Source organism: Anastrepha ludens, chromosome 2 (genome assembly GCF_028408465.1).
Source record: "Anastrepha ludens isolate Willacy chromosome 2, idAnaLude1.1, whole genome shotgun sequence".
Lineage (NCBI taxonomy): Eukaryota > Metazoa > Arthropoda > Insecta > Diptera > Tephritidae > Anastrepha > Anastrepha ludens.
In genome coordinates this window covers 181,207,380-181,234,309 of record NC_071498.1, presented here as the reverse complement: position 1 = coordinate 181,234,309, position 26,930 = coordinate 181,207,380, and the positions used below count along the sequence as shown (strand labels likewise).

The 26,930-nt window shown below is 37.6% G+C and overlaps 3 protein-coding genes across 4 annotated transcripts; 2 read left to right on the top strand and 1 right to left on the bottom strand.

Annotated features, from left to right (window-relative positions):
- The first annotated feature begins 2,926 nt into the window (after positions 1 to 2,926).
- Positions 2,927 to 7,242, top strand: LOC128855988 (rhodanese domain-containing protein CG4456). Its single transcript, XM_054091298.1, has 4 exons — positions 2,927 to 3,091; positions 3,162 to 3,289; positions 6,630 to 6,789; positions 6,874 to 7,242. The coding sequence occupies exons 2-4, from the start codon at positions 3,163 to 3,165 to the stop codon at positions 6,935 to 6,937; spliced, it is 351 nt and encodes a 116-aa protein (XP_053947273.1). The 5' UTR covers positions 2,927 to 3,091; position 3,162; the 3' UTR covers positions 6,938 to 7,242.
- Positions 7,206 to 17,857, bottom strand: LOC128855986 (DNA polymerase theta). 2 transcript variants are annotated; one of them, XM_054091296.1, is made up of 16 exons: positions 16,705 to 17,854; positions 15,783 to 16,653; positions 15,459 to 15,718; positions 14,478 to 14,591; positions 14,149 to 14,416; positions 13,804 to 14,092; positions 11,268 to 13,743; positions 11,096 to 11,205; positions 10,924 to 11,021; positions 10,675 to 10,856; positions 8,525 to 8,688; positions 8,365 to 8,465; positions 8,191 to 8,309; positions 7,894 to 8,132; positions 7,727 to 7,839; positions 7,206 to 7,653 (listed from the first exon to the last, which is right to left on the bottom strand). In XM_054091296.1, the coding sequence occupies exons 1-16, from the start codon at positions 17,758 to 17,760 to the stop codon at positions 7,340 to 7,342; spliced, it is 6,774 nt and encodes a 2,257-aa protein (XP_053947271.1). In that variant the 5' UTR covers positions 17,761 to 17,854; the 3' UTR covers positions 7,206 to 7,339. The 2 variants fall into 2 exon arrangements, with proteins under 2 accessions (XP_053947271.1, XP_053947272.1); XM_054091297.1 differs by lacking the exons at positions 7,206 to 7,653; positions 7,727 to 7,839; positions 7,894 to 8,132; ... (2 more) ...; positions 8,525 to 8,688; positions 10,675 to 10,856 and having other exon boundaries at positions 10,930 to 11,021; positions 11,101 to 11,205; positions 16,705 to 17,857.
- Positions 17,858 to 18,561: 704 nt separating this feature from the next.
- On the top strand, positions 18,562 to 19,733 carry LOC128855985 (uncharacterized). Its single transcript, XM_054091295.1, has 3 exons — positions 18,562 to 18,687; positions 18,952 to 19,257; positions 19,335 to 19,733. Exons 2-3 carry the CDS (start codon positions 19,029 to 19,031, stop codon positions 19,613 to 19,615), a joined length of 510 nt encoding a protein of 169 aa, XP_053947270.1. The 5' UTR covers positions 18,562 to 18,687; positions 18,952 to 19,028; the 3' UTR covers positions 19,616 to 19,733.
- The last annotated feature ends 7,197 nt before the right edge of the window (positions 19,734 to 26,930 follow it).

The following is a 26,930-nucleotide window of genomic DNA, read 5'->3' as shown; positions in this document are numbered from 1 at the left end:
CTGTAGTGTCGAAGTTGTTTAGTGAGAATCCCTTATTCCATTCCTCCTCCGCGAAAAAGCGTAGTTGTAATTCAAACATTAGTTAAGATGATTAAAGCTAATTTTTTCGGTAAATTCTTATTTGTTATATGCAAATTAAATTGTTTCCTTTAAAATCCTTTCCTTTAAATGGGAAGATGACCTCACTGCTTACTTGAAAAGAAGATTTTACGAAAAGTACAAAACAAACAAAAATTGCAAAAATAATTTTTTCACGCAAACTGGTTTACAATGTCATATAAAACGTACAGTGACACCTCTCTTAGGGGGACACTCACCATCAGCCATCCATCTTTTGTCCGCCTAAGAGAGGTGACAGCTCAAAAGAGGATAACTGTTTCCGATACATACGATTTGGTATACAAAAAAAGTACGCCCAAGGGAGGGGTCCGTTAGAAGAAATTACACTGTATTGGTACAGACAAAAATATTCTTAAAAGAAAGAAAGACTACAATTCAGCACGGCAAGGCCATCATTAAGAATAGTAAGCGGGACCCTTTTAAGTCCTCTCGAGTGGTGACGCTAAAAAGAAAAGAATATAGCCCGAATAGGGGCGTAAAATTCTGGAAAGGCATACAGAGAATCTTCAAGCGACATCCGCTTGGTAACAGAAGTCGTAACTTTCATTAAATTCAAAAAATTGTTCCTATTATTTCCTACTATTTTTTTTCTTCTATGCCATGCATTTTGTTCGTTTTCTGAAGAATCCCAAATATTTTTAATAGATTTTATGAGAGCTTTTGTACGCTTAAGGGGAGAATAAAATATTTCCTTACATTTACTTAGAGAGCATAGTTAAGTTAAAACTTTTAAACCAGGTTTATCGATATCAATGTTGCTTAAAATATGGCGTTTTTTCAACAAGATATTTATAACAACGCGGTTATTTCGTGCTACTCAGTTTTTGGGCACTAAATGTGAAATGTTATAAACGTTGAAAAGTAATGTTGCTCACAAATGGACACCCTTAGCATTAAACAGCCAGTTCTTAAATTTTCAACAACGATTCTCACCAACCCAAAAAAGTCAACAACTGAGAATCAGTGTTGCCAGAAGTCCAGCTTGATCTTCAAAAGGAATATACTTTTCACAATTAATCAGAAAAATCTTAATAATAAGGTAAAAAAAGGTCCATACAAAAAATGTTTATTGTGAATAAATGCAGCAGCATTCGAAGATTTTGTTGAAAGAAAACTTGCGAAAGTAGGTCAGGTAGATATCAATACTAATTTCTAAGAATATGTTTCGGACATGATTTTGTTTGTCAAAATTCGTACGCAAGCGCAGCATTCAAATGTACAATTTTTCAGGATCAAAAACTGTTGTTGAAGAAAAATAGTTTGAATTGCGAAAATGTTAAACCATTTGCCAGCTTTGGTAACATTCAAGAGATAGACTCTGAGCGGAGGGCAGATTGCCAAGTAAATTAAAAAAATATATAGTTTGAAATTTTCTGGGCAACTGTTTTAAATTAAAAAAAAAAATTAAAAATTCTGACTGTTTCCTCTATTAAGAGAAATATATTTGGAACATATAAACATTATCAAAGGTTATAAAAAATAAAATAATGAAGTGAAATAGGCTTGAATAAAATAAAAATTCAGAATAAGCTGAAAAGTATCAGCTTAAGTATAAAAAAGAGGAAACTGTTTTGGTAATAAAACTCTAAAAAAACAGTCGTTTACGAGTGGCTTGAACGCTTCATAAGAGATCGTGCGAATATCACGAATAACGAACGATGAAAACATCAACAAAGTGAAAGAAAAGTTGATCAATAACCGCAAACTAACCATCGGAGATCTGACAGAGGATCGCTACTACTGTTACTATTCGCATGCTATTTGATTTCTTCTTTCTACAAATAGACTTCTCAGTTATGAGACCAAATCAATACTTCCAACAAACTACAAATCGAAGAAAATTTTGAAACCTACCTCCCTCTGCATAAATCATAAATAAATTCTCTTGAACATTGTTTATGTATCCGTGCAAGACATTGTAGGTAATGATTTGGGTTTGCGCCCTGTTGCTGCAAAGTTGAGAGACGCGAGAGAGAATGAGAGAGAGAGAGAGAAAGAATATATATTTAAATAAATTTACAACATTTGCAGAGAAGACAAATAGACAAAATTAAAAAAAAGACGGAGAAGGGTCGACCGTTATAGGTAAACGCCGGACAGAAACCGTGGCAACAACGCGCACTACTCCGAGCGTTTAATACCCGCACAAACGCAGCGATTCCAAGACCACAACAACGGCACAAATTACCGCAAGGCAATACCATTAAATCCGACCCCGGAATGGATAGCACTTTATAGTACGCACAAGCACTAGCCAGGAAACGGAAATAAGCGCCAAAAAGTGGGCACAAAAAAAAAAACGCCAACAAATTTGGGACCAAAAAACGCACCAAACAGTATAATAACTGCACAAAGTAGGCACCAAAAATATATTTCCTACAAGTTTGCACCAACAAAGAAGCGCCAAAAATTAGGCAGTGTTATTTCTCACTAGAAATTAGCAACCACAAGGGAAAACTCAGGAAAAATAGTCTAAAGTGTATCTAAGATATATATAAGGTATAGCTCTCTCTCTCCTTTTCCTCTAAGTTATATCTTTTTCCCCTCTCGCGGAACGAAAATGCCCAAAACCGTGCATGGCCTTGAAATTTTACTTTCCATTATCGTTCGTCCATCAACGCTTAAGAAGTTTCACTTCAAAAATATTTCATTTCCAGCACAATTTTTTTTTGTTTTTGAAGATTTTATGTTCCCTTGAAAGATTTTTAACGCAATTTTTCTGGCAACACTGGTGAAGATTAACAATATAAAAAGCACCAATAACAACTACTGAACGGGTAACACACAAACATATGGGTTTTAGTGCAAGCCCTGCCGGCACAAACAATTTTGGTGTACAACGAGCAACGTATACATATCCACACATCTTATCGAAAGTCGATTTGGGGAGAACAAACAAGGTAACGAGTTAATCACTGATATTTGATTAAATATTTATATAAAAGCACATAAAAAGGAAACCACCGAGCAAGTAAGTGTTTATTGTTTATCTATCAGTTTTTGTTAGGGAAAGAAAATTCAATTTCTCCTACATTTTCTAGTATGGCTACAGTCACCTACGAAGAAGTTAAAGATGTGCCCAACCAGCCCAACACCTACCTGATTGATGTGCGAAACAAGGATGAGTTGGCCAGAACTGGAGTGATACCCGGTGCTATAAGTGTACCAAGTAAGTAACGGGAGTAGTTGCGGATTGAAGTGTGCGTGAATTAAAGTCGTTCATGCCTCATAGTGATGGTTGAACTACTAAGGTGCCATGCAGAGAACTGCAACAAGCTACTTATATTTCAAGTTATGTTGTTGCAAGTGTATAAGTATATAATATAATATATAAAATGCATACACACATGCCAACAAAAAGGTACCACAGGTATATACATACCACCAAAGGCACCGCTGAATAAAGTAAACGAGTTGATACTCGTAATAGGGGGGCCGAAATTACAAGGTAATTTCCGTGTTAAGGCGGAATATTTTTTGTTTTTGTAGTTTTCAAGAAATTTTACTACGAAATTCGTGTGAACTAATGGAGCGCTCAATTGTTGTTGTTGTAGCAGCATAAACATAGCCCATACATGTAAGTGGAGCGCTGCTGGAGTGGCAGTCCTTAGTCGAATATAAATTCGAGTAGTTCCGGTAACATAGAACTGCCGTGGGAACTGAAGGGATTATATCCTCGAATATGCGAGTTGTTAACTTTTAAATCTCCTGGGAAGACGATGAATTCGCTGATTTAGTCGCACCGCCGCATATGCGAGTTCATCATTTCTCGACTTCCAAGGAATATATTGACGATTGTATGTTTTTAATTTTTGTTATTTCCTTTAAAATATTTTTTTAGTCTTTAACACCCTACGGCGGCCGCCGTGACTACCATTCGGAGTTCAGAGAGATCGTAGGTTCGAATCTCGGTGAAACACCAAAATGAAGAAAACATTTTTCTAATAGCGGTCGTCCCTCGGCAGGCAATGGCAAACCTCCGAGTGTATTTCTGCCATGAAAAAGCTCCTCAGAGAAAATATCTGCCGTTCGGAGTCGGCTTGAAACTGTAGGACCCTCCATTTGTGGACAACATCAAGACACACGCCATAAATAGAAGGAGGAGCTCGGCCAATCACCCAAAGAGGGTGTACGCGCCAGTTATATATATATATATATATATATATATATATATCACCCGTTACTCTTGTCGAGGCGTGGATTGATGTTGGCTTACAAAACTTCCATTCTCTCAATAAGTACAAATTCAGTTTGCAATCAAAACAATCGGATGTGAAGAATGAAGTTAAAAGTTGGTAAAAAGTGAGTCAGTCAAGAGCCAGCGCATATTCAGCAGTTAACTTTAAAATTTCTGATGAAATTCTACTAATTGCCGAAAGTGAGTTAACTCTTCAGGGGAAGGAAAGCTCTAATAAAATTGTGTCATCAATTCCGTATTGCTTTTACTCAGGTTTCCAATATAAAAATACGTTCACATATGCAGTGATTACCAACAAATCCACAAAAATTAATCTAATCCGGTCAAATATGGCGGATTAGCTGAAAAATTGACATGCCTGACTGTAGAACATTCATTTTGTTCAAGTCTGATCCGAGCTATCGAAGTTTGACTGTACAGTAGGTTCTGTTTTTATGCGGTAGATACGTTCCGCAAGAAACAGCATAAAAAAAACAGCATAAAAAAAGCTACTAGTTCTATAGTAAAACTATAGATACGTTTCAAATGCTAAAACCGCATAAATCTGAAATAATGTAATAAAATCGCATAAAAAAGGGTACTAGTCCCATATTATAACTATAGATACGTTCCATAGACCGCATGAATCTGAAATAATTAAATAAAATCGCATAAACAAAATATTGTATTTTTGAAAATTATATCTTTATATATCTTCCATACTTGTAGGGTTAGCATTTCTGATGTAATCTGTGATGAGTTTTTGCTTAGCTGGTTTAGAATCTTGTTTATAAGTACAATTCCCGATAGGTCGACATGCATTTTGTAATTTAAAAAAAAACCGCACTATTTCAAAACCGCATAAAAACAGAACCTACTGTATTTGCTTTTCTCTTATAAATAACTACTTTCGGCAAGCTATTTGTCGTACATATTTTTATCAATCATGGAACAAAAGTCAAAGCAGGTCTTTAGTCATCACGCCAAAATAGATTATTGATATCGGAGGTTGCATTAGTCATTAGATATGGAAATAGGGTCGATTCATATTTGCTCATAAATAGATTTGGAACGAAATTTATAAGGGAAGGGTGAGTTTCGCCAAAGATAATTAGCCTTAACAGCAAACCCAGTTCAAAATCTAACAATTTTCTCGATTTCGTTGCACATGACACAAATTTTGTCTTTAAAATGTCACTGGCCACTAATCAGCATACACAAACTGTAGATAAACGAATTTGAAGTAATACTAGTTGTCTTTTCCCTATTTCACCAACTAAATTTATTTTCTTGGGGCGTCTAAAGACATTCCAGTTTTCTAAAATACTTAGTCCTGCAATAAGTCTGTTACAAGTTGAGACCGTTATAGATATGAAATTATATTACTTTTTTAAGTAAAGTTGAAGTTAATTTTATTTATGTAAATATTAAAAAAACCAAGTTTAGTTTTCATTTGAAATGGTCACCATTCCCTTTTACACAAGCTTTCAAACGATTGGGCCATTCAGCTTTGCAGCACGCACGGTTTCCATGGGCATTAACGTCGCTGCTCGAACCAAAGATTGTTTGATACTCTCCAAATTTCTGTGAGGTCCTCGACAGGCCATGTTCTTCAATTCTAATCGCGGACTGTAGTCCAATGAATTAAGATCTGTACTTCCAGACGGCCAATCTTCTGCTGCTATGAACTCAGGAAATTTGTTTTTTAGTCACTGTTGGGTGGCTTTTGCTTTATGGGCTGGAGCGGAATCTCCAACGCTCTTCATTGAGGAGGGTACTGCTAAACTGCTCCACCACGCCTTCTAAAACATCCTCCAGGTACACGCTTGCTCCGTTTTTAACCTCTTTTTCGCAGAAATTAAGAGTATTTACATTACGGATGCTGGATAGTGGCCACGCTGACCCCTGGAGCAACAGTTTTTGCGTCTTTAGAAGCTTTAGCATAGATTTTGCCATTGTGCTATTAAAAACTTCTTCCACAGTGAAAATTTCTCATCTGTGAAAATAATATTTTCATGGCCGTTGCCCGCGTGCCACAGAAGCTGCTTGCATCTGCCGAGTCCAATTTTCTTCAAGCGCGTTGTCAAAAGATGACCACTTGAGCGACGGAAGGCTTTACGGTTGATCGGGAGGTAAATAAATATTCTCGAAATATTAAGTTTTTTCAGCAATTCTTTTTTCTGCGAGTTTGTTCTCGCCGTATGTATTGTAAAATTTGTCACAGAATTTATGGTAAGTCTAAGTACAGGTGGCTTTTTTTATCCATAAAATTTATACTTATAATTGGCTCAAAAAATATCTCCTAAGCTATGTATGAATTTATCTTCCGTAGTGCCCGACTTGGAAGCTGCTTTTCAAATGTCTGAAAACGACTTTAAAACCGCTTTCAATCGCGACAAGCCCAGTAAAGAGACAACACTGATATTCTCGTGTCAAGCTGGTGGACGCGCTAAGCGAGCTTATGATTTGGCTGTAGCAAATGGCTACAAAAGGTACCTACATACACACACACACACACTTATATATGCATAGATGTATTGAAGAAATACTAATATTACCGCATAAATTTGTTTCAGCGCCAAGTACTATCCGGGTTCATGGACTGAGTGGGCAGAAAAGGAAGGCTTAAAGAAAGCTTAAACACGAAGGGAATTCACAACTGAGATTTAATTGTAGTAAAATCTAACTAAGTAGTGTACGTAGCAGAGAAATTAGCTCAAAGTTGGAACATATCAAATATACAATATAAAAAAATAATAATATCAAATACTTACATTAGAAAAATGTCATCAAGCAATCAAAGTAAAACGAAATATTATATCTATTTTGGTGTAGCACATAATTACTGCATGACAACAATCAAACTTTGATGAAATCAGCTTGCATTTAAAGTAGCTTACAATTCAAGTAGAAAGTTCATTAAATAAATTAAAATAAATATCTAACTTTTGTGTACGTCTTAATGAGCGGAGTGGAGAGCTAGGCAAGTTTCATATTTAACTAATAATTTTTCAAATGTTAACAAACTTTACTATTTATAAATTACAATTTAATTTCCTTCAGCTCACCCCAGCTCCTACCTACTTTTAGCTTAACTTTTAGTGGTACGCTGAGTCTAACACAATTCTCCATGGTGAGGCTCAATATTTTCGCCACTTTTTTCACCTTATCTGCGGGCACTTCGAATACCAGCTCGTCGTGTATGTGCAACACAAAGCGTACCTCATTTGTGCTGGAAATGCCCAACTTCTCGCGGTACTTTTCGATGTTCTTTTCGCTGCGTAAAATAGCATTCTTTGCTATGTCGGCCGCGGAACCTTGAATGGTCGAATTTATAGCTTGGCGTTCAGCTTGGCCTGCAGTGAAAGAATTGACATAAAGAGAGGAGAATAGTTAATAAACGGAGTAGCTTAGCTTTTATTATTTTACTTTTTTGCTGAGATTCTCCACTATTGATATGCTCCAGATAACGACGGCGGCCGGTGATCGTCTCTATGTAGCCGTGGTTGCGTGCAAATTTCACTATTTTATCAGCATAAGCTCTAAAAAATGAAATCGGGTTAAATCAAACTACGCAACTTCTTCAAAGTTATTACCTTATGCCAGGATAAGCCAAATGGAATTGCTGGGATAGCGAGCTCGCTTCATGTTCTGTGCATTTCAACGCTTCAGCCAAGCTACGCATGCCCATGCCGTATACTATGCCATAGCAAATTTGCTTAGTGCCATTGCGCAACTGTTCCGAAACCGCACTTTCTGATACTTTGTGCCAGCGCGCCGCTATTGCAGTGAAAATGTCGCAGTTGGTGTTCATCACTTTCAGCAATGCTGGATCCTAAATGAGAGTAAATGCAGCTTAAAAAAAGGTTTCTAAATTATGAAGGCCTGGTTACCTGCGAGAGATGAGCCAGAATGCGCATTTCAAGTTGACAAAAATCAGATGACAACAAACATTGCCCACTTTCGGTTGGAAAAAATGCGCTGCGACAAGATATAGTAACGTCTTCGGCACCTTTCAGTAAGAGTAAACCAATTATTCAGAATTATTTCTTATGCCTTCGCCATACCTTCAACACTGACTTCAAAGTCTTTAGCCACATTTTGTAAATTTGGTTCTGTCATTGAAATGCGCCCCGTTTGAGTGAATGTTATGCTCTGGCCATGTATTCTAGGGCAGCAAATAGACGGGGGTAAAGCAAAAGAGGAGCATAATTAGATACGCATTACCTGTCTTTTTGCACACATTTCAGGAGTGGCTGTATATTTTTCGCTAAGGTGGTACTTAATTTTCGATATGAAATGATTGCTTGCGAAATCGGCGAATCGATCTTTTCCAGTATTTGCCGTGAAGTGCTGATGCGCCCGGTGGCTTTACGGTGCAGACCAACAACCTGGAATTATAAATGTAAACGTAGTTTTTTAAAAAGTGAGGTTACGCATTAAATTCATATTGCAAATGCTTCAATATTTTTTTCAAATTTAAGTATTACTGGCAAATATTTGTGGTTGTTGTTATAGGACCATAAACATTCCAAATACATGTATAATGAAAGCTGCTGGAGTGACAGTCGTTCTCCTTCTTCTAGATTTACGCGGTAACAGCTTAGGCGATTTTGGTTAAGTTTAACAAAGCGCGCCAGTGGTTGTAACAGCTTACTAAACCTGGTAGTGCAATGTAGTTACCGGTCGTCTTCGTCTAGCTCATCTAACGGTAGGCCCAGAAAATTTGGTGTTTCGGCAGGTTGGGTTCAGAAGGAAGGGGGTGTTAGGTGAGTAGGTTTGATGGGGCTTGTAAAAAGGAGTACCTTCACATGCTGGATATAAGTTAGGTATATCGGGGTCAATTCTGGATTGGTAGGCGTTTAGTCTGCTACAGTATTCAGAACGTAATTGGGCCGAAGTTACGCCGGTATCTCGGGGTAGCTGAAGCTATTCATTTGCGATAGGTGGTGGTTGGGCTCCGATTACGGCATTCTGAGGTCGGGAGTTTAAGAAGGTGGTGTCTTCCGATGGCTGTCGCTTAGCGTATGTCTAAGCACTGTCCGTTCCAGTAGTTGTCGGCTTGTTTTGTCCTGGATCTCGTCTGAATAGTTGAAGAGATGTCTCCTGGCGTACCTGGGAGGCGGCTCAGGCTCTAGTGTATACAGAGGTGAAAGCTTCGGTAGCACCCAAGTAGAAACTGTTTGCTGAGTATTTTGTTGTGCTCCTTGACTGGGAGTATTAGAGCCTCAATACGTAGGTGTTGTAGGGGGCATATCAGGAGGCATTCCGTGGTTGTCCTGATTGCAGTATTTTGGCATGTCTGAAGCTTAGTCCACTGCGAAGCACTACTTCCAGGCGACCAGACAGACGCAGCATAATTCAGAACCAGCCGATTTGATTTAAATGTCGCCAGCAACATTTCTTTGCCTTTGCCCCAAGTACTGTCGCAGTGAAAAAGCGAGAAAGACTGGTGGGGTAATCGTTTACTTTGGCGCAGAGGCCATCGTTGTCATTGCCTGATGCCATTGTCGAACAATCGTCAGCATAGGGGATCAGGCAGACTCTCCCTCGTAACTGGGTAGTAGAAGTTGAAAGGCAAGGGCGATAGGACACAGCCTGTGGAACACCTTGCTTCATAGTCCACTGTTTTGAGTTTTGGTCTCGAAAAATGAGCGGTTAGTGTTGACCACTCAAATAATTCGCGGACCAGCTCTTCCGCCACGATGGGAGTGTCGACTGTATAATGTCATCTAGTAGCGTGGGCTTCAAGAGTCTTCAATACTGGGGAAAGAAGACTTATCGGGCAGTAAGATTCTCTTTTGATTTGAGGGTTTCCCGTTTTCAGTAGTGGGACCACTCTCCCAACTTTTCACTTGTCACGAATTATGAGAGTGACCATAGACAGGTTGAATACCCTTGTGAGAAGTCCTACTCTCAATGGACCCAGGTTTCGGATATTGCCATCGCTCATGCTTCTACGCCATACGTTAGAATGGGCGTGATGAGAGCCTTGTAGAATGTTAGTTTTGTTCGTCGAGAGAAATTACTTCTCAATTGCGTACTTAGTTCAAATTAGCACTTGCTGGCAAGAGAGATACACCGTAGGATTTGAAGGCTGACATTATTATCGGTGTTAATGCTTGTTCCTAAATAAACGAAGTCTCTTACAACTTCGAAATCATAACTGTGAACAGTGACAAGGGTGCCGATACGGGTGTTTGATGACAGCAAACACTTCGTTCTCTCCAAAACTGACAGTCCTTGACCGGTAATAATCCGGGTCGTTTCGGTAACATAGAATCTACTGACGGCCGCACGTGGCAAGTATTTTTCGCTCGTGTAGATTAATACTTAAGTGAATAAATTTATTACATTATTTTCTTGGTCATTTTTACCTTCGCCACTGCAGACGAGGAGCCTAAATTGAAGCGTCCGCCATGCATTTCGTATATTTTTAATTCCAGCTTTTTCATCACTTCCAGCATCTGCTGGAAGACTTTGCGCAGGGCAGCTTCATTCGCGGGGAATCCGAACAACTCCATATTGCAAAGCGAGTTTTGCAGCGGCATTTCGAGTTCTATAAAATCATGAAATTTTCAATTAGTGTTGATACGGGCGCATCTAGAAAATAAACAAGAATTAACCTTTGAAAAATTTGTACAGCTGCCCCGTGCCGATGCGCTCCAGATTTTCAATTTGCGCTTTCAGAATGTGCACCGCAACACAAGCTTCAACTGAACATCTGCAGATAATAAATTTTAAAAAATTGCATGCTTTATAAATATAAAAAAAGTTATTCCAAGCATTTCGCATTACCTAACCTTGGCCAAAATGCAGCTGGCGGTATGCAGGCCGTGACTGCCGTAGTTACGTCCATTGCCACATAAACCAGCAAGAGCGGCGCACTCCGGGGCGAATTGTTGCGCCTATGAAAAGGGCGAAAATAACAGTAAACATACATACATACATAAAAAGCTATTTAAGTAACCATTTCATGCAAGGTCATAAACTTGTCTGGCTGCAGCAGCCAGTTTGCCACCTTTGGGTCTTCTATTTCAACGCGCAGCTCATTGAATTCGCCCAAAATGCGGCACAAAATCTTCAGCTGCTCCTTTGCGTCGACGCAAAGCAATGTGAAGGCGTTGGCAGTTAGCAGTGCGCGCAAAAATTTGCACTTCATTTCTGTAGTCACATTTTTGCAGGTGCCTTCCCTCTGCATATTCATATAATAAACGATGTTCTCTGTAACTCCAAAAGCACAACCAGCCAAATACGCGTTGTCGTCGATTTGGAACTCCTTTGCGGTCGCAACGTCCTCCGCCGCATCGTCACTTTTCTGTTGATTAATTAGCAAATTGCCACCTATTAATGGCTTGCGTTTATTTTCCTGCTGCTGCAAGCCCACACAAAAGCCGAAACGTTTGACCTCCATGAGCTCGTGGCATGCGGCACTGAAGAGTTTCTGATCGCCACAGATATCCACAACTTCAAGACGATTGAAATTGGAGGAAGCTGTGTCAACTTTCGAGCAATTTAAAATATGCGAGGCATTCAATTGCAGTGGATTTTTAAGCAGCGAGCTCTCAAGTGATAACTCAGACACCTCTATTGAACTGGATGGCATTGAGGCGGTAGAGGACTCGTTTTTCGTCGAACTACTCTTATATGATTTCAAGCGTTGTGTTGTGCGCAGTAGACGTGAAGCGTGCACTGAGTGTTTCGCCGGCACCGGCGAGTCAATCACATCTTGCACAATTTGCTGAGATTCGGGAATTTCGTCTGCATCATCTTTGTGGAGCGTTGTTAACACTGGAGGATTGTTCAACTGATCGGCGTTCTCAAGTGCCGCATTAATGCCCGTATTTAACTCGAAAGAGTCGTCAGACATAAAAAGGGATTGGTCAATATGCTTAGCGGTGGTGGATACTTGTGGGAGGGGCACTGTGTTTGCCGCAGAAGTAGAATTTGCAGAATTGGTGGAATTTCGTTGGTGGTTGCGTGGACTTCGACGAGGCGCGCACTGCAAAATTTGCCCTGTTCGCGGCGATTGTCTGTGAGAGTTGGGTGTGTTTTTGGTTTTTGTAACGTGATTCACGAGCACAGGGGTGTGTCTGTCTGCAGCATTACCGTTGGCATTTGGTTTAGCCTTAGTGCCATCTTTCGTGGAATGCTGCTGAGTAGATAATTGCATTGCAGTTCCTGTATTCTCGGCAGATTTGCGCAACCCATATTTTCTAGTTTCGGCAATGGGTGATTTTTGTGGCCTTTTGCCTTCTATTGATTTACGTTTCACGCCAGAATCAGCGCTTTTTGGCTTTTGCGCCGCAATTTTCGTTTCTCTTTCAAGAATTTTATTTTTCTGATTAGTTTGATTTTGGTTTTTCTGCAAATTTTGTACAACTTTAACCTTCTTCCCGGCTGTATTTTGATTGGAAGCGTACGTAATGTTTATATTTTCCTTAACGTCTTCTGCGGTCGGTGGAGGCATGCTTGATTTGGTAAATTTTTTAAAAGGGGATGTAGCTGATCCCTCGCCTTGCATTTTTATGTGTCGCATTGTAGATTCTTTTTTAATCGAAATCGCCACATTTTCTTCGCCGCTGGGTTTCGAAGCAGTATTTCTTTCGTTTTCATCGCTACTTCGATTTCTATTTTTCCCAGCCATTGGCTTATTTTGTTCCACCACTAACAGTTGCCGCTGCCTTAAAGCAGACAGGCTTTCTTTGCTTGTTGACGGCTTTTCTTCCACTAATTCTTGCCTGTTGTCGCTCTCCAGCCTCTTCAGTTTCGGTGGCGTTACTGCAGTCTTTTTCTCGCTGCAACTTTTCTCACTTTTACGTTTCAAGCCAGTCTCATTTCTATCTCCTTCACAGGACATATGCAAACTGTCTGCATCGTTGGTTGTATTTGTATCACTTTGAGTCCACTTAATTGCGCCCACGCCGATCTCGTATTGCACAAATTTACGCGCTTCGTCTATCAGTAATTTTGCGCCGTCAGCTACCGTCAAACCCACTTTTCCAGTTATGAAAAAATCGCGAGCTTGGTTTCGCTGTTCTGTTTCATAATCGGCTTCATTGTCATGCTTTTTGGCCGAGTCGAAGCTCAAAGCATTGTAGAGCACTTTTTCCACATCGAACATATCCGCATTTGCAAGCTCCACAAGCGTTTTTATATCGGCATCAAAAAGTGCTCTCGCGCGTTTATGATTTACGTCCGGCAGGCGCATCAAATCGATTAAGTCACGATGTATTCCGAAAAAGAGGCGTTCCTTAAATTGTGATACGACCAATGATAAAGTGGACCACTGGAGCGAGTTGCAGAAAGCGGTGACAATGCCTGCGAATGTGGAGGACATTTGCTGCAGACTTTGCAATATGCCGCGGTTGCATTTGTATTTCATGGCTACTGTGTTTATGGGCACCTCATTCACTAGCTCCTGCAGTGCCAAGGCAGTGTAGAACCTGTTAAATTTAAGCTATTAAAACTCGTAGCCTTTTAGTAAATCCATACCATTACAAAACCTTTTATGTATTTGCATGAGTTTGTAGTCTAATTTCGTCTGCCCGCGCATCGCACGCACTAGAAATGACTCCTTCACACCAATGAGTTCGCCGACCATCTTCATAGCTGGTGTCAATTTCTCCCACATGTCGAGGAAAAGCAGCCAATCCAGGTCCTGCAACTGGTAGCATACCGAGTATGGCGTCACCAAGTACACAGCGTGCAGTTCAGACTCGAGCACAAAGCAACGACGTGACTTTTGCAACTCGGCAAAGAGTAGAAGTCCGTCGGTAGGCGGCATAGATGCGGCTAAATGTGAGACAGTTCAGTGAGCAGTCAGTTTTCAATAACGAATTTGAACATACCCAAACACGCTTGACCTAAACGTGTAGCCAGGAAGTTTTCCCTGTTCGTTTCGCTATCGACCTGGAGGCGCACAAATTCATACTCAATGAGAAAATCGATGGCATCCGTTATGAAAAGTCCATCATCGCTTTCACTTTTGTCCTTTCCCTGCTCACTGAGTTGCTTTTCCGCCCACAGAAGGGTGCATTTTATGAAGTTATCAATGTCTTCTTTGCTTGTAGCAACGCCGGAAGAAATCACTTCGAGTAGCGCGCGTTTAAGATGGGTCTATGTGGGCAAAAATAAACTTTAATAAGTTTGAAAAAGTTAAGACGATTTAAAAACTTACACTACTCTCTTGCTCGAGGCAGGAATATATTGGCCTCAAATCCTCTTGAACCAGTTGCTGGCCAATTCGTGCATTAGCGGGTGTACAAATTAAAATAGATTCTCCTAAAGTATCCTGTAAAAGAAAGTATTTATAGTAACTTTTGGAAAATATGTCAACAATTATATTCCAGGCGATGCTAGAAATGTTGACATAGTTGCATTTCCAAAAAGGAATCAATGATCGTTGTTGTTGTAGAAGTTTACTAGCCAGTGCGGTGCGGTCATCGATCGTCATCGTCCAACTCATCTAACTGTAGGTCCGTGAAACGTGCTGTTGGCTTCAGACGGAGAGGTGTGTTAGGTTAGTGAATTTAATAGGGTGGGCATGTGAATAGGTGATTAGTATCGTGCGCGGAGAAGGTTTAGAGATGTTGGTCAACTGCAGCCAGAAGAAAGGCGCATCCGCTCAATTTAACCAAACCCTATCCTGAGTGTAATAAGGGAACTGGGTCTGGATGGGGTACGATGATGAGTAGAGGGTACAAAAGACTATGAGGTCGAAGTGCAAACCTCATAAAGTATATATCGTGCCGAGTACCTTCACATGCCGGGCACGTATTGAATAGGTCTGGTTCAATTCTGGATACGTAGGAGTCTAACCTGTCACAATATAAAGACCGCAATTGAGCCAAAGTTGTGGCTGGAGGTAGGACTCTGATAACGGTATTCGGGCATGGGGAGTGTAAGAAGGTGAGAGTGACATTTATCGGCTGTCTACATACTGTCCGAACTGGTCCGTGTTGTTGTTCTTGTAGCAGCATAAACATTCCCCATACATATACGGGGAAGGTTGCTGAAATGACAGTCCTAGGTCGGATATAAATCCGGGGCGTTCCGGGTACGACTGTCGGGGTAACGTCGTGTTTCGTCCTTCTTTTGTGTAGTCGAAGAAATCAATGACCGTATAATGAACAGCTGCTTTAATAAACTTATTTTTAACCTTTCCTGTCCGCCCCGCACGGCCAATCATTTGTCGGTAGGTGAGTGAACTCATTTGTTTGCCGCCGAAAAGTGGTGTACGAATTAATACTCGACGCGCTGGTAGATTGACACCGGAGCTTAGTGTGCTGGTGGCGACAATTATCTTCAAAGCGCATGACTTAAAACTCGCCTCGATGATATCGCGTTCCTCACTTGTGAGCCCCGCATGATGAAATGCGCAGCCAAACGTGACCGCTTTGTCGAGCACAGCATCGAGACCTTAGGATGTAAGAAAATATGGTATTGGTTCATATGTATGTTTGTAAAGAAAATTTTGTATTACCTGTCGGGATATCACGTAACTGTTTTTTTACATCTTCAATTGCGTCTTTTTTGATTTGAGCGCGTAACCGTTCACCCCAACTGCTTTTGCTGTTGATCAAAGTTTGTATGGCGCTTGCCAATTGAGTAGCTAAATTTTCACACCAATCTTTAGAAGGGCAAAATACAACCACAGAACAGCCCTCTAGTAGTGTCTCAATACACAGCTGTGCCACGTGATCATTATCGTTTTGCAATGAAGGAAAAGGATGCTTCTCTCCGTGTAGGGGTTCGGTAACATCACGCAATAGACGCATTTTGTTATCATAAATCTTGTTGCCGATTTTAATCATCTCCTGTAGTGCTACCGGGCGAAAGTCCGTTATAAACAGCTCTGCGTCCAACCAACGCTTGAGCAATTCCACATTAGCTAAAGTCGCTGACATTGCTACTATTTGCATTTGGATGCCATACTTGCGTGACATGTACAACACCTTTGCGATTAAAAGTTCAAGTATGTAACCACGACCAGCATCCGATATCAGGTGCACTTCATCCACCACAACAGTGCCGATGTCGGCAAGTTTTCCTTGCTCTAATAGTTTGTTAACGATGGAGTTAGCCTTTTCGATGGTACATATGGCAACATGCATATTATCAAAACCGCCAGGCGGGGTGTAGCCTCCAAAGAAACCTTCTACGCGGTACCCAGCTACAGTTAGCAAATCTTGAAGGTAAACCATTTTTTCGCGTACCACAGAAATGAACGGTAGTATAAAGAGAACTTTCTTGCCACGTTCCAGAACAGTTTTTAAGAGTAAAATCTCGCTCACCAGTGACTTGCCAGCTGATGTGGGAGCAGAATAGACGAGGTTGCAGTGCTCGAATAGAACCTGAGAATGAGAATTTGAGTATAATTTGAAGGATTACAAATAGTTTCTTACCTTAGGATTGCTCAGGCACTTTATTTGCCAATCGAACATTTTAACGACACCCTTTTTTTCATATTCCTGTAAAACACTATGTGGCAAATTCCATGCACTAATACGTTTAAGCGATTCTAAGTCTTGTGTAACATTTTTGCTCTTTTCTGGAGTTGGGATCTTTAAAGCGGATGTTGAAGTTTTCTTCGATTGAAGATCTTTCTGCGCATAGGGGTTATTCTTGCCTTCTCTGAACGAAGTATTCTCCAATACCTCATTGAATTTGGATACCTCGTGGCGGCTAATTTGAAGCTCTTTTTTTATTTGTTGTTTTATCTCTGAGTTGGATAAGTCTGCGCAGATAAATCTACTAAGATCTAATTGGTGTTCTTCGGGTTCGTTTGCTGCTTTTCTACATTTTGCTATATCTTCTTCAACTTGAACACTTTCTAGGATACCTTTTAAATCTTCCGAAAATATTGGGTCATCTAAATCGTGATTGGGCGGCTTTTCATGATGAACATAATCTTCTGCGACATTTTCAGCTATTCCCTCGCTTTCTTCCTTTATTTCTTCAAATGCTGCTTCGATTTGGGAAACGCGCAAGACTGAAACTTCCTCAGCAAGCACACTTTTTTGTTGATCACCTTCTATTGAAAATGTGAACCCACTACGAAAAATTTCGGTGTAGTTCTCAGCTCTGGAATTTGCCGTTGACAACTCGGGTTTGGGAAGTGTGGAATCCGATTTACTATTACGCAGGCGACGTCGCTCTTTTCCCTTCGAATCCACATCTTCTGCGTTAGTGATCTTACTATTATTGCTGCGATATTGTTGACGCTGCGTGCGTGACCTGCTGAACATAGACATGCCAATGCCATTCCCATAATGCTTGGAGCGTTGCTCATGTACTGGAGATTCCTGTATAACTTCGACAACGTCTTCATAATTGTTTGAGTGATTTTGCGCGTCGTGTTGCGCATCCTCTATTAATCCTTGGGTAATGGCATGTCGCGCTTGGCTGTCTAAATTCAACAAAGTGCTGTTACCAATATCGAGCGATTGGGAAAAAGCCATCCCAAATGGCTGAAAATTGCAAATCCACACCACTCTCGTATTTGTAAAACAGTTCAAATAAACAAAAGAACAAATTTCAAGGCGCCTTGAACTGCCTTATCTACATTTAACTCTACATTACTTTGGATATAAAGTCGCTAAGGCGGTGCACCGATTATGGTTGCCAGATATCATAAATGTTAATATAATATTTTGGTTGTTAGTATAGGGTTATTCAATAGGTGCGCTTCAACTTTTTTCCGATAGGGAGGGCGAACGACGCAATATTTTTTATTTTTCGCTTGTCATTTGTAAACTTCATTAGTATACATTTCATCATGGAACGCTACACACTTGAGCAACGATTGCAAATCGTGCAAATTTTTTATGAAAATAATCGTTCTGTTGCTGCTACTTTAAGAGCATTACGGCCATTTTACGGTCCATTTAACAAGCCGTCCCGTTTTGGGGTTATGTGAAGTCATTGGCCTGCAGTAACAAGCCGGCGACGATTTGTGAGCTCAGAGCCAATATTGAACGCGAAATTGCTGGAATTTCGGCCGATTTATGCAAAAGAGTGGTCGAAAATTGGGTTCAACGATTGGACTTCGTAAAAATGCACGCGGTGGTCATGCAAAAGAAATCGATTTTCATACTTAAATGTATATGTTCAAACTCGATAATAAAAAAAAATTAGTTAAACAAGTCAAACCGTTTGTGTTTTATTCAAAAAAGTTCAAAAGTTGAAGCGCTCTTACTGAAAAACCCTATATTAAATATCAGTTGCAAATTTAAAGTAATTGGGGTGGCAACTTCTTAGATATAAAATTTCATAATGATAAAAGTTTACTTAATTGCGGTTATCAATTTGGCCGTCGCAATAAAGTAGACCCGGCAGCGTTTTGGAGTACCGGAAGTTAGAACTTAGCATCAAGAAATATAATGAAGGTAAGGCACTTCCTAGGTGCCACGTGAAATATATATGTGTATACGAGTATATCATGTGCACATGTATGTATCTATAACAGAGCCAGTTCTACAAATGCTAGACTTTTTTATATATATTTCAAAATGTCTGAAGGGCAACATTTCCACTCAATAACTCCACTAACGTCGAACATATGCACATACATACATACATACATATGTATCCAATACGTTTTTCATACACTCTTTCTTTTTTCATATGAATTTACATTTCAACTGTCTCAGCCTTCAGCGAAAAAATCGGCATTTGTTCTCAAATTTCATTCGGTTGGATGATTGGTATGTTTTAAGTTCGTTGGAGGATGCCCGCATTTAAGGCCTTACTTCAGAAGTCACGGCATTTAAAGTATTTGTCGTTTCCTCGAGAAAGATTTGACTACATCAAGCCAGAATGGAAGTTGACAGCAGCGTTGAAGCATTACAAACCATCCAAGCGTATCATTGAGTTGGCACAGCCAGTTAATCGTGGAATAGGTATAGTTTACTCAATCTCGCGAGGAAAGAAGTCAAATCAAACAACAAATTATCAACGTATGTATACACATTTGCCTAAACTAAAACATGCCATGGAGGGCTATAGTAAATCTACTACTATCGTTGTCTTTCAGCCTCTAAACGCATTATTGAATTGGCAGTTGCACCAGTGAAACCGCCAGCTAATATAGATAAGCGAAAATATCCATATCTCATTCCTTCTAAAGCCTTGCGCGCTAAACCTACACCTCGTATTCTGGAATTAGCTGCTCCAAAGGAGTACGAATCCTTTGAACACCTTGACCCTTGGGCTGTACCAAAATCAGCACTAAGGGCTAAGGCGTCTCAAAGGATCGAAATGCTCTCGAAACCGAAGAGATGCGCTAATGTAGTGAGCCATTCTAAATTACTGTAACAAATCTGTTTACGTAAGACTTGTTTTTAAATTGTAAAATTTATCCAAAAATTTTAAGTAAATCTTTTAAGAACTGGATTTTTGAACTTATGGAAAGGAAGAATTAAATCTAATCGGGTTTTTAGATTAGATATGATAACATTTTAATCCAAGTGAGGCCAATCGGTGACTGAGGGCAAAGAAAAAACAGTAATTGCTTGCAACGTACTCGTACATATAAAATATATTTTCCGCGTCGACTTAATGTGGATTATGGGAAAACCATCCAAGACGCGATCAAACCACCTACAAAGTGTGTGAGCGTCAATTATATATATAATGTGTACATACATACGTAAATATATCTATTCTCAGGCGGATATTACTTGATTGATTCGGACTCGAAGCCAACGCGGACATGCAACATGAATTTGTAGCAGGCAGTGGCCAACACCCGAGTGAAAAAGCTGCTCAACAACAAGATGCACACAACAAATTCGTAATATACAGATTCATAACTCCAAATGATAGTGTTTACCGTACGAAATCGCTCCAACATTGCCTCGCCTAAATTTTTACGTAATCTGTAATCGTTCGGCTTAAGCGGTTGAACTTTGAAGGGATGAAGTCTAAGATCCTTCCTCAACATTTCATGCACAATAGTATTTGGAAGTTACAGTCCAGCCCTTCTCTCGCGAGGAGCTCAATTGCATTTTTTCATTTTTATTTCACATTCACTTAATTTTTATTTGTTCTACACATCCGGCTGTGCCCCGTCTACGCTTGGAACCTGGTGCGAACCAAAGAATGAGTCAAATCTTCACATTTGGCAGCACGTAAACGTCGAATATTGTAACGTAACAAAATCTGCGATGACCATTTCATAGCTAGATACTTATGGTTGCGGAGAAAAAAGAAAATTCATAGATACATACGGCTGCGGTTATGGCTATTGCGTTATGGTGTGGCACCTATAATCGTTTACAGTGATGCCCGTATGTTTGATCAGAACAGCTGATGCTATGGTTACGGTTATGGCACCGCTTATTGCAGCTTAAATATCCGGCACGAACAACGAAGCTAATGCGAGTCCCTACCCGTTCTTACAAGGATGATAGATACCAGGTTTTCTGTTGTTGTTGTTGTAGCAGTAAGTTTGCCCTGACAGCACAGTGTAATCACCGGTCGTCTTCGTCTAGCTCATCTATCGGTAGGCCCAGGAAACTAGTTGTTTCGACAGGTTGTGTCCAGAGGGAGAGGGGTATTAGATGAGTGGGTTTGAGGGGGCACGTGAAAAGGTGGTTAGTGTCGTACGGGGTGCCTTCACATGCCGGACATATGTTTAGTATGTCGGGATCGATTCGGGATAAGTAGGAGTTTAACCTGTTCCAGTACCCAGCACGCACATTTCCATGGCAGCCGGTCTACGTTACCGGAATGACTCGGGTTTTTCCCGACCAAGGGCTGCCACCCCAGTAAACTAGCCCTGTATAGTGTACCGCATCCCACTACCAGGTTTGCTCGTTAGGTATGGTGAAAAAAAAATTTTGGAGGGGAACTTTGGATTCTACGCAACTCGTTTTGTGTTTCACAAAATTTAGCTTTAGCTTAGTGAAATACAAAATGAATGACTTCAACATATCTGCCAAATTCGCTCAGAGCCAAATAACGGTGTGCTAGATAGTACACCTCTAAAAATCTTTTCACCATGCGTTCTTATGCTCAGAGTGAAACTTTAAGTTTCAACCCTAATTATGCCGCCGCAAACCCTGTATATAGCTCAAAGAAATACGCCAAGTGCTAATGTTGAGCGACTTCCCCTTTGAGTGAAAATCATTTGTGTTTTTTTTATAATATTTTATAGTTTTATTTTCAAATAAATTTATCGTTACAGTATTAATAAAATACTGAGTATGCTCCAAGTTCACATTATTACAATAGGTAGGTAAATCTTTTTGTTCTCCTTGTTGTTGCTATTTTGTTTGTTGGTACACATCTTGCATTTTCACATTTCATGCATTCCATTACTCGCATTTTTGAATTTTTTATTTATTAATATTTTACAATATTTGTCATGCCCAGCGTTAAGATTGAGGTGTTTTCCTCCTGTTACTTTATACACAATTTTCTTTTGATTTTAATTTGGTTTCTTTGAATATTCAGCAAAGTTTATCGGTAATTTTTTTACTACAATATTAAAAAACAAATACAAAAACTCAGTTCGCATGAACACAGGAAATGGAATGAAAATGAAATAAGTTTTTCGTGCACGTAGTTCACCTTTTATAGCTCAATTTTTAAGTCATTCAGTTTTTATCGATTTTGCTGAGTTTTTAACTTGAAAAAATCAAATCTTGGACGTGTTTGAAAAAATATTAAAAAAAATAGGGAACAATTTTCTGATTTTCCTGATTTAGTAAACCCACTTAAAATGCTTTCGATTTGTGTTTATGTGTCTGTTCTGTTACCTTTTTTCAATTTAAAAAGAATAAAATTAATGTTTTCGCATACCTTGATAATATTTAGTAAGCATTTCCAGAAGCTTTTTTCTATATATTAAATTTTTTGTTTGCCTAAACTAGTTATTTAATATCGTATACATCATTATTCTCCACCTATTTACTCTTATTTTATTTAAGTGCTTTTAGCATTTGTCAAAAAATTACATACAAAGTTTTGAAACAAGTTATCGCTTAAATTTTCTAAAGAAACACAAAAGTCGGTTTCTCTTTTTACTAGTTTTGATTTTGTTTTCTTTACCTTAAATTTCTTTATACCAAAAATGTCATTTTATTTACAAAATAGTAGACTTCATTTCCTTAAAGATTGTTAGGTTACAGCTTTTGTTAATACATGTTTTATGTGCGCTATTTGAAGGCGAAGTTTCCATCGAACTCACCCTCGCTTAGCTGCCAAACGAGTTCCATGAGTACTTCTACATATGTATGTATGTATATAATAACATAGTTCCCATCTTTGACGCCATATTCCCCCACTTTTTTGTTATTGTATTTGTTTTTGTTTTTGGTTTTTTTGTTTGAGTTTTTTCGCTTTTTGTAAAAAATCTTTTGGATATGGTCAAGTGTCTCCCTAGTATGTATTTTTAGTATATATCTTTTTCTGTTTAACTATTTAAGCTTGGTTTTCCTGTCTGACTAAATAAATCAAAATATTTGAAATTTTGATCCCTGAAGTTGTTATATTTAGATAAGAATTCTCTCTACTTATTGTTAGTGATGGTTGTTTTTGCGCAGTCAGCATTGAATACCGTTTACTCACTGGTCCTTCATTGTTTCGCATTTTGTAAGTGGGTTTCTGGCGCACAATGTATCCAAATGGGTAACTGTGTGCTTAGTCTAACATTCACAATCAAAACGAGAAAAAACGAGACTGAAGAATATGTGAAAGGAAAGTATATAGGTGTACACATGTATGTATGTACATAAGCGTATTTAAAAAATTCCAAAAATAAAAAATAAAAAAAGCAATAAATTGCCGGTCGTGATACTTGTACTTCGAAAGACAGAGTGTTGCTGTTATTTCATTGTTACTATTGCATTGTTGTTGTCTTTTTTCATATTTTGCCAATATCTCAATGTGAAAATGGAGCAAACAGTGGTAATGTTGGGGTCTAACGTATGGTCTTCGATTAGAAAATAGTGTCCTCAGCCGAGATAATATATGAAAAAGGTGCTCATAGAATTTATCTTTTATTTTTTTCGTTTTTATAAATTTTCATCCGAAATATATTTTCACTTTCCTGCCATTCATACTCGTACTTATATGAGTGCAGTTTTTTTCAGCGAAAACCCCAATCGAAATCATTACTACTCAATCACCGCCAATCTATTAACTATTGCTGCTGAATGCAGAAAATTTTCACTCCAAAAATCAGCCTATCCAGACACTATTTTTAACCTTCACCACGCTTAACCCCCACACGACCAATATTCACTTTGGTCTATTGCATTGTATTTTAATCGCTTAAATACTGTAATTTTATTTGCTATACTTGTAACTGGTTATTGCTTTTTGTGATATCGTTTTTTCTTCTTTTTTTCTGCAGCATATATTTGTATGTACCTATATATGCATGGTTGTGCGTGTGTGCCTTTCATTGAACTCGGTATATTTTATTTGTTTTGCTGCTTGAAAGTGTATTCTGAAGCTAATGTGTTGTAGGAAAACTAAACGCATTGCTTGATTGCTGTTTCGAATTAAGAATCTAGAAAATCTAGAAAATCCAAAAGTCCAAAAATTGAAAAACTTTCAAATGTTAAAATATATAACTGAAATGTTTAAGAAAATTAAAAATGACAAAAAATTACCTGAGAATCGGCTAAAATATTCATTTCCAAAAACAAAAAAATAAGCACACAAATTATTATTCATTTTGTTTTTTCCTCTTTTTTAACTAAAATATTTATTTATTAATATAATATTTATCCATTTGTCTGTGTATTGTATTGTATATTGGTATTTGTATTTTTAAACAATTAAAATTAAAAATTATCAATATATCGTATGTATGCGTAATTTATGTATATATATGTATGTATATAAGCAAGTATGTAAGGTATATATAAAATAACGAAAAACATAGAAAGTTGTATAAACAAATCAATCGTGTTAAAATAATATTACATATTAATAATTATAAAAATAGTAAATATGTATATATATAAAAACAAACATCCACATAGCGCTATTTAAACTATTTAATTAGACACATACAAATCTAAGGCAATCTAAACAATATATATCGTCTCTAAAAGTGATTCCGCTTGCTTTCTTTGCAGTAATCATTTTTCAAATGAACGATTGTTTTTGTAAATATATGTATGTTTTTTGTTTTCAATATTTTAGTGTCTACTATTTCTAAATTGTTTTTTTTTGGTTGTTTGTTTTTTTATTTTTTGTTGCAGCACTTTAAATTTGAATAAACTTAAGTATTCATTGAAATATATTTCTACGAACAAACTTTCCAATAAAATTTTATGCTTCAAACGAACGTAGTGTAAATGCACAAATTTTCTTATACAGTTACATTTTACATAAAACTGTTGAACTAAATTTAAATTTTTTCTTATTTTTCCTTTAATTTATGGCCATTTACGTATTTTAAAATTGAATAAGTCAAAATGGGTAATTTTATCTTTGCAGCTCACAAAGTTGTGTTATATGCAGTTCATACACCTCATTTCGCAACAGTTTCGAGACGCATTTTCTTTGAAAGATAATGCAGTAAAACTTTGTTTTTGCGTTGCCTTTATGTAATCGGTTCCCGAACTGCTATCGGGCCCAACAAAGTCGAGTAACGTGAAATCAGTTGGTTATGGTAACCTTTATCGTTGCCTTGTTGGTGCTGCCATAAATTATCAACGCAATCACTTTATATTGTATTTGAATACTAGTCCAATGAAATCATTCCAAAAACTAATTTCATTTCTTATAAATAATAGATACAGTTTGGTTCTTTTACAAATCGCTCAAAACTTATAAAAATTTCGCACTCAAGTTAATTTGCCAGCTTGGATTTTATCGCAAACATTTTGTTTTAGTTCATATTATCTCTTTCTGGTTTTGTACATTTTATATGAAAGTTTTCTCTTTTTTTGTAGTTTTGTAATGTCCAGTTTTGCCACCCGGAATGAATTCTAAATATTGTACTTGCATCAGTTTTGTATCGTTTGTATTGAAAAACATACTTTAATATAATTTACAATATTAGATAGTAGAATTTTTATAAAACTGATTGAATTTAAATTTACACAGAACCATATATATCTGTTAGGTTCTCTTGGTTAAAGTTCATTATTTTTTTTATTATTTTACCGTTTGGAATTACTTCTAAAATTTCCAAATTTTTTTTTAAATAAAGTTTTAAAAAAAAATGTAATGGAAAGTTAAAGAAATAACAAATTCAATAAATATTTTGGACAATGAGAGTATAATAATTTTTACTTCAATACTAAATTAAATAAATTGGAGAATCGAGATAATATTAAATATTTTTTAAAACTAAATTTTGCTTGTGAGAATTAAAAATTAGCTTGCACGTTTGTTTTTTGTTGATTTTATAAAATTTTATTAAACTTCTGCATGGTTGTTGTTTTCGGTTGAGTTGTGGTTTATTGTTTATGGTTGGAGCCTTATATACTATTGATATTGCTATTGCTATTGTAGTTGTAATTGTAATTGTGAGATTTATTTTAAAACTATTGTATTGTTATGCATTAAAATTGATAGATACTATTGTAGTTTTTATGCGATATTTAGATCTGTTTCCAATAATTTTTCAATTATTTCATTTTTATTTTGTAGATAGGAAAAAAATATGTTTCACTTGACAAATATTAGTTTGTGAGTAATAGTAAACGTTTCAACATAAACATACGGTATCGAATGCGCAAGCACGCTGTAACAAACAATAAAACTGAACATTACTTGTAAATATATAGAATAGTCAAAAATAGGTGTATGTATGTAATTTAACATAACGATTAAACAGTTTAAATGAACAGAACAGAAATATCCGTTATTTCAAACGAAATTGGCAACTGTTATGCAGTTGACGCAAAGAATAAAAACAGTCGAAATCTCGATGAGAAGATAAAACACATACATATGTATGTATTTATGCATTTCACACATTTTTGGGCGCCCTTTTAATGAAGGCTTTAGTAAAATATTATAGTTTGTGTTAAGTACAAGTTCAACGGAAATGTTGCTTTTTATTATTATGTTTTATGTATTTTACTGAATTTTAAGTATACTATTGTTGTATATAGTTGTTGTGGCTATTTTTTGTTTATTTCATTTGTAGATTACTTAAAACTGCTTTAATTACTGGGCTATTGTAGGCTGTTATCTCGGGCTATTGCTGTTGGATTTTCTGCTGTTGAAAACATTTTGTATTTTATGTATGTATTTGAGACAAAACTTTTACTGATTTCATGTGATTTCATTTATTTAGCTTAAGTTTTTATGTAATAATTGGTTCTGAATTATTTTTGTTGACTATTGTATAACTATGGTAAGCAAATATCTATTGTAAGTATTGTTGGGGATTTTGCGGGGATTTTATACTACAGTATGCATGTAAAGTAGTTGACAAGAAAGTAAAATACTATGATTACATAAAAATGCGGTTGACGTTGCTGAACATAATTCACTGTTTTTGATTAATAATAAAAAAAAACCACTATTTACCACTTTTATTTTTAAGAAAATAACCATTCAATTTTTTCTTTGTGAGAGGGTAGCACTGCGGTTAATTTAGCACCAATTGCGGTCGGCAAGCGGCGACGACAAGCCAGAAAGTTCGGTAGTAGCG

What these genes read in the sequence shown, in the direction of transcription:
- LOC128855988 (XM_054091298.1), top strand. Translation starts at nt 3,163, where the DNA reads ATGGCTACAGTCACCTACGAAGAAGTTAAAGATGTGCCCAACCAGCCC. An exon ending in CGGTGCTATAAGTGTACCAA is followed by an intron (nt 3,290 to 6,629) that starts GTAAGTAACGGG and finishes TATCTTCCGTAG; the next exon opens with TGCCCGACTTGGAAGCTGCT. An exon ending in GTAGCAAATGGCTACAAAAG is followed by an intron (nt 6,790 to 6,873) that starts GTACCTACATAC and finishes AATTTGTTTCAG; the next exon opens with CGCCAAGTACTATCCGGGTT.
- LOC128855986 (XM_054091296.1), bottom strand. Translation starts at nt 17,760, where the DNA reads ATGGCTTTTTCCCAATCGCTCGATATTGGTAACAGCACTTTGTTGAAT. An exon ending in GCCTCGAGCAAGAGAGTAGT is followed by an intron (nt 14,417 to 14,477) that starts GTAAGTTTTTAA and finishes TTGCCCACATAG; the next exon opens with ACCCATCTTAAACGCGCGCT. An exon ending in CTTTGAAGTCAGTGTTGAAG is followed by an intron (nt 8,310 to 8,364) that starts GTATGGCGAAGG and finishes TCTTACTGAAAG; the next exon opens with GTGCCGAAGACGTTACTATA.
- LOC128855985 (XM_054091295.1), top strand. Translation starts at nt 19,029, where the DNA reads ATGCCCGCATTTAAGGCCTTACTTCAGAAGTCACGGCATTTAAAGTAT. An exon ending in TCAAACAACAAATTATCAAC is followed by an intron (nt 19,258 to 19,334) that starts GTATGTATACAC and finishes GTTGTCTTTCAG; the next exon opens with CCTCTAAACGCATTATTGAA.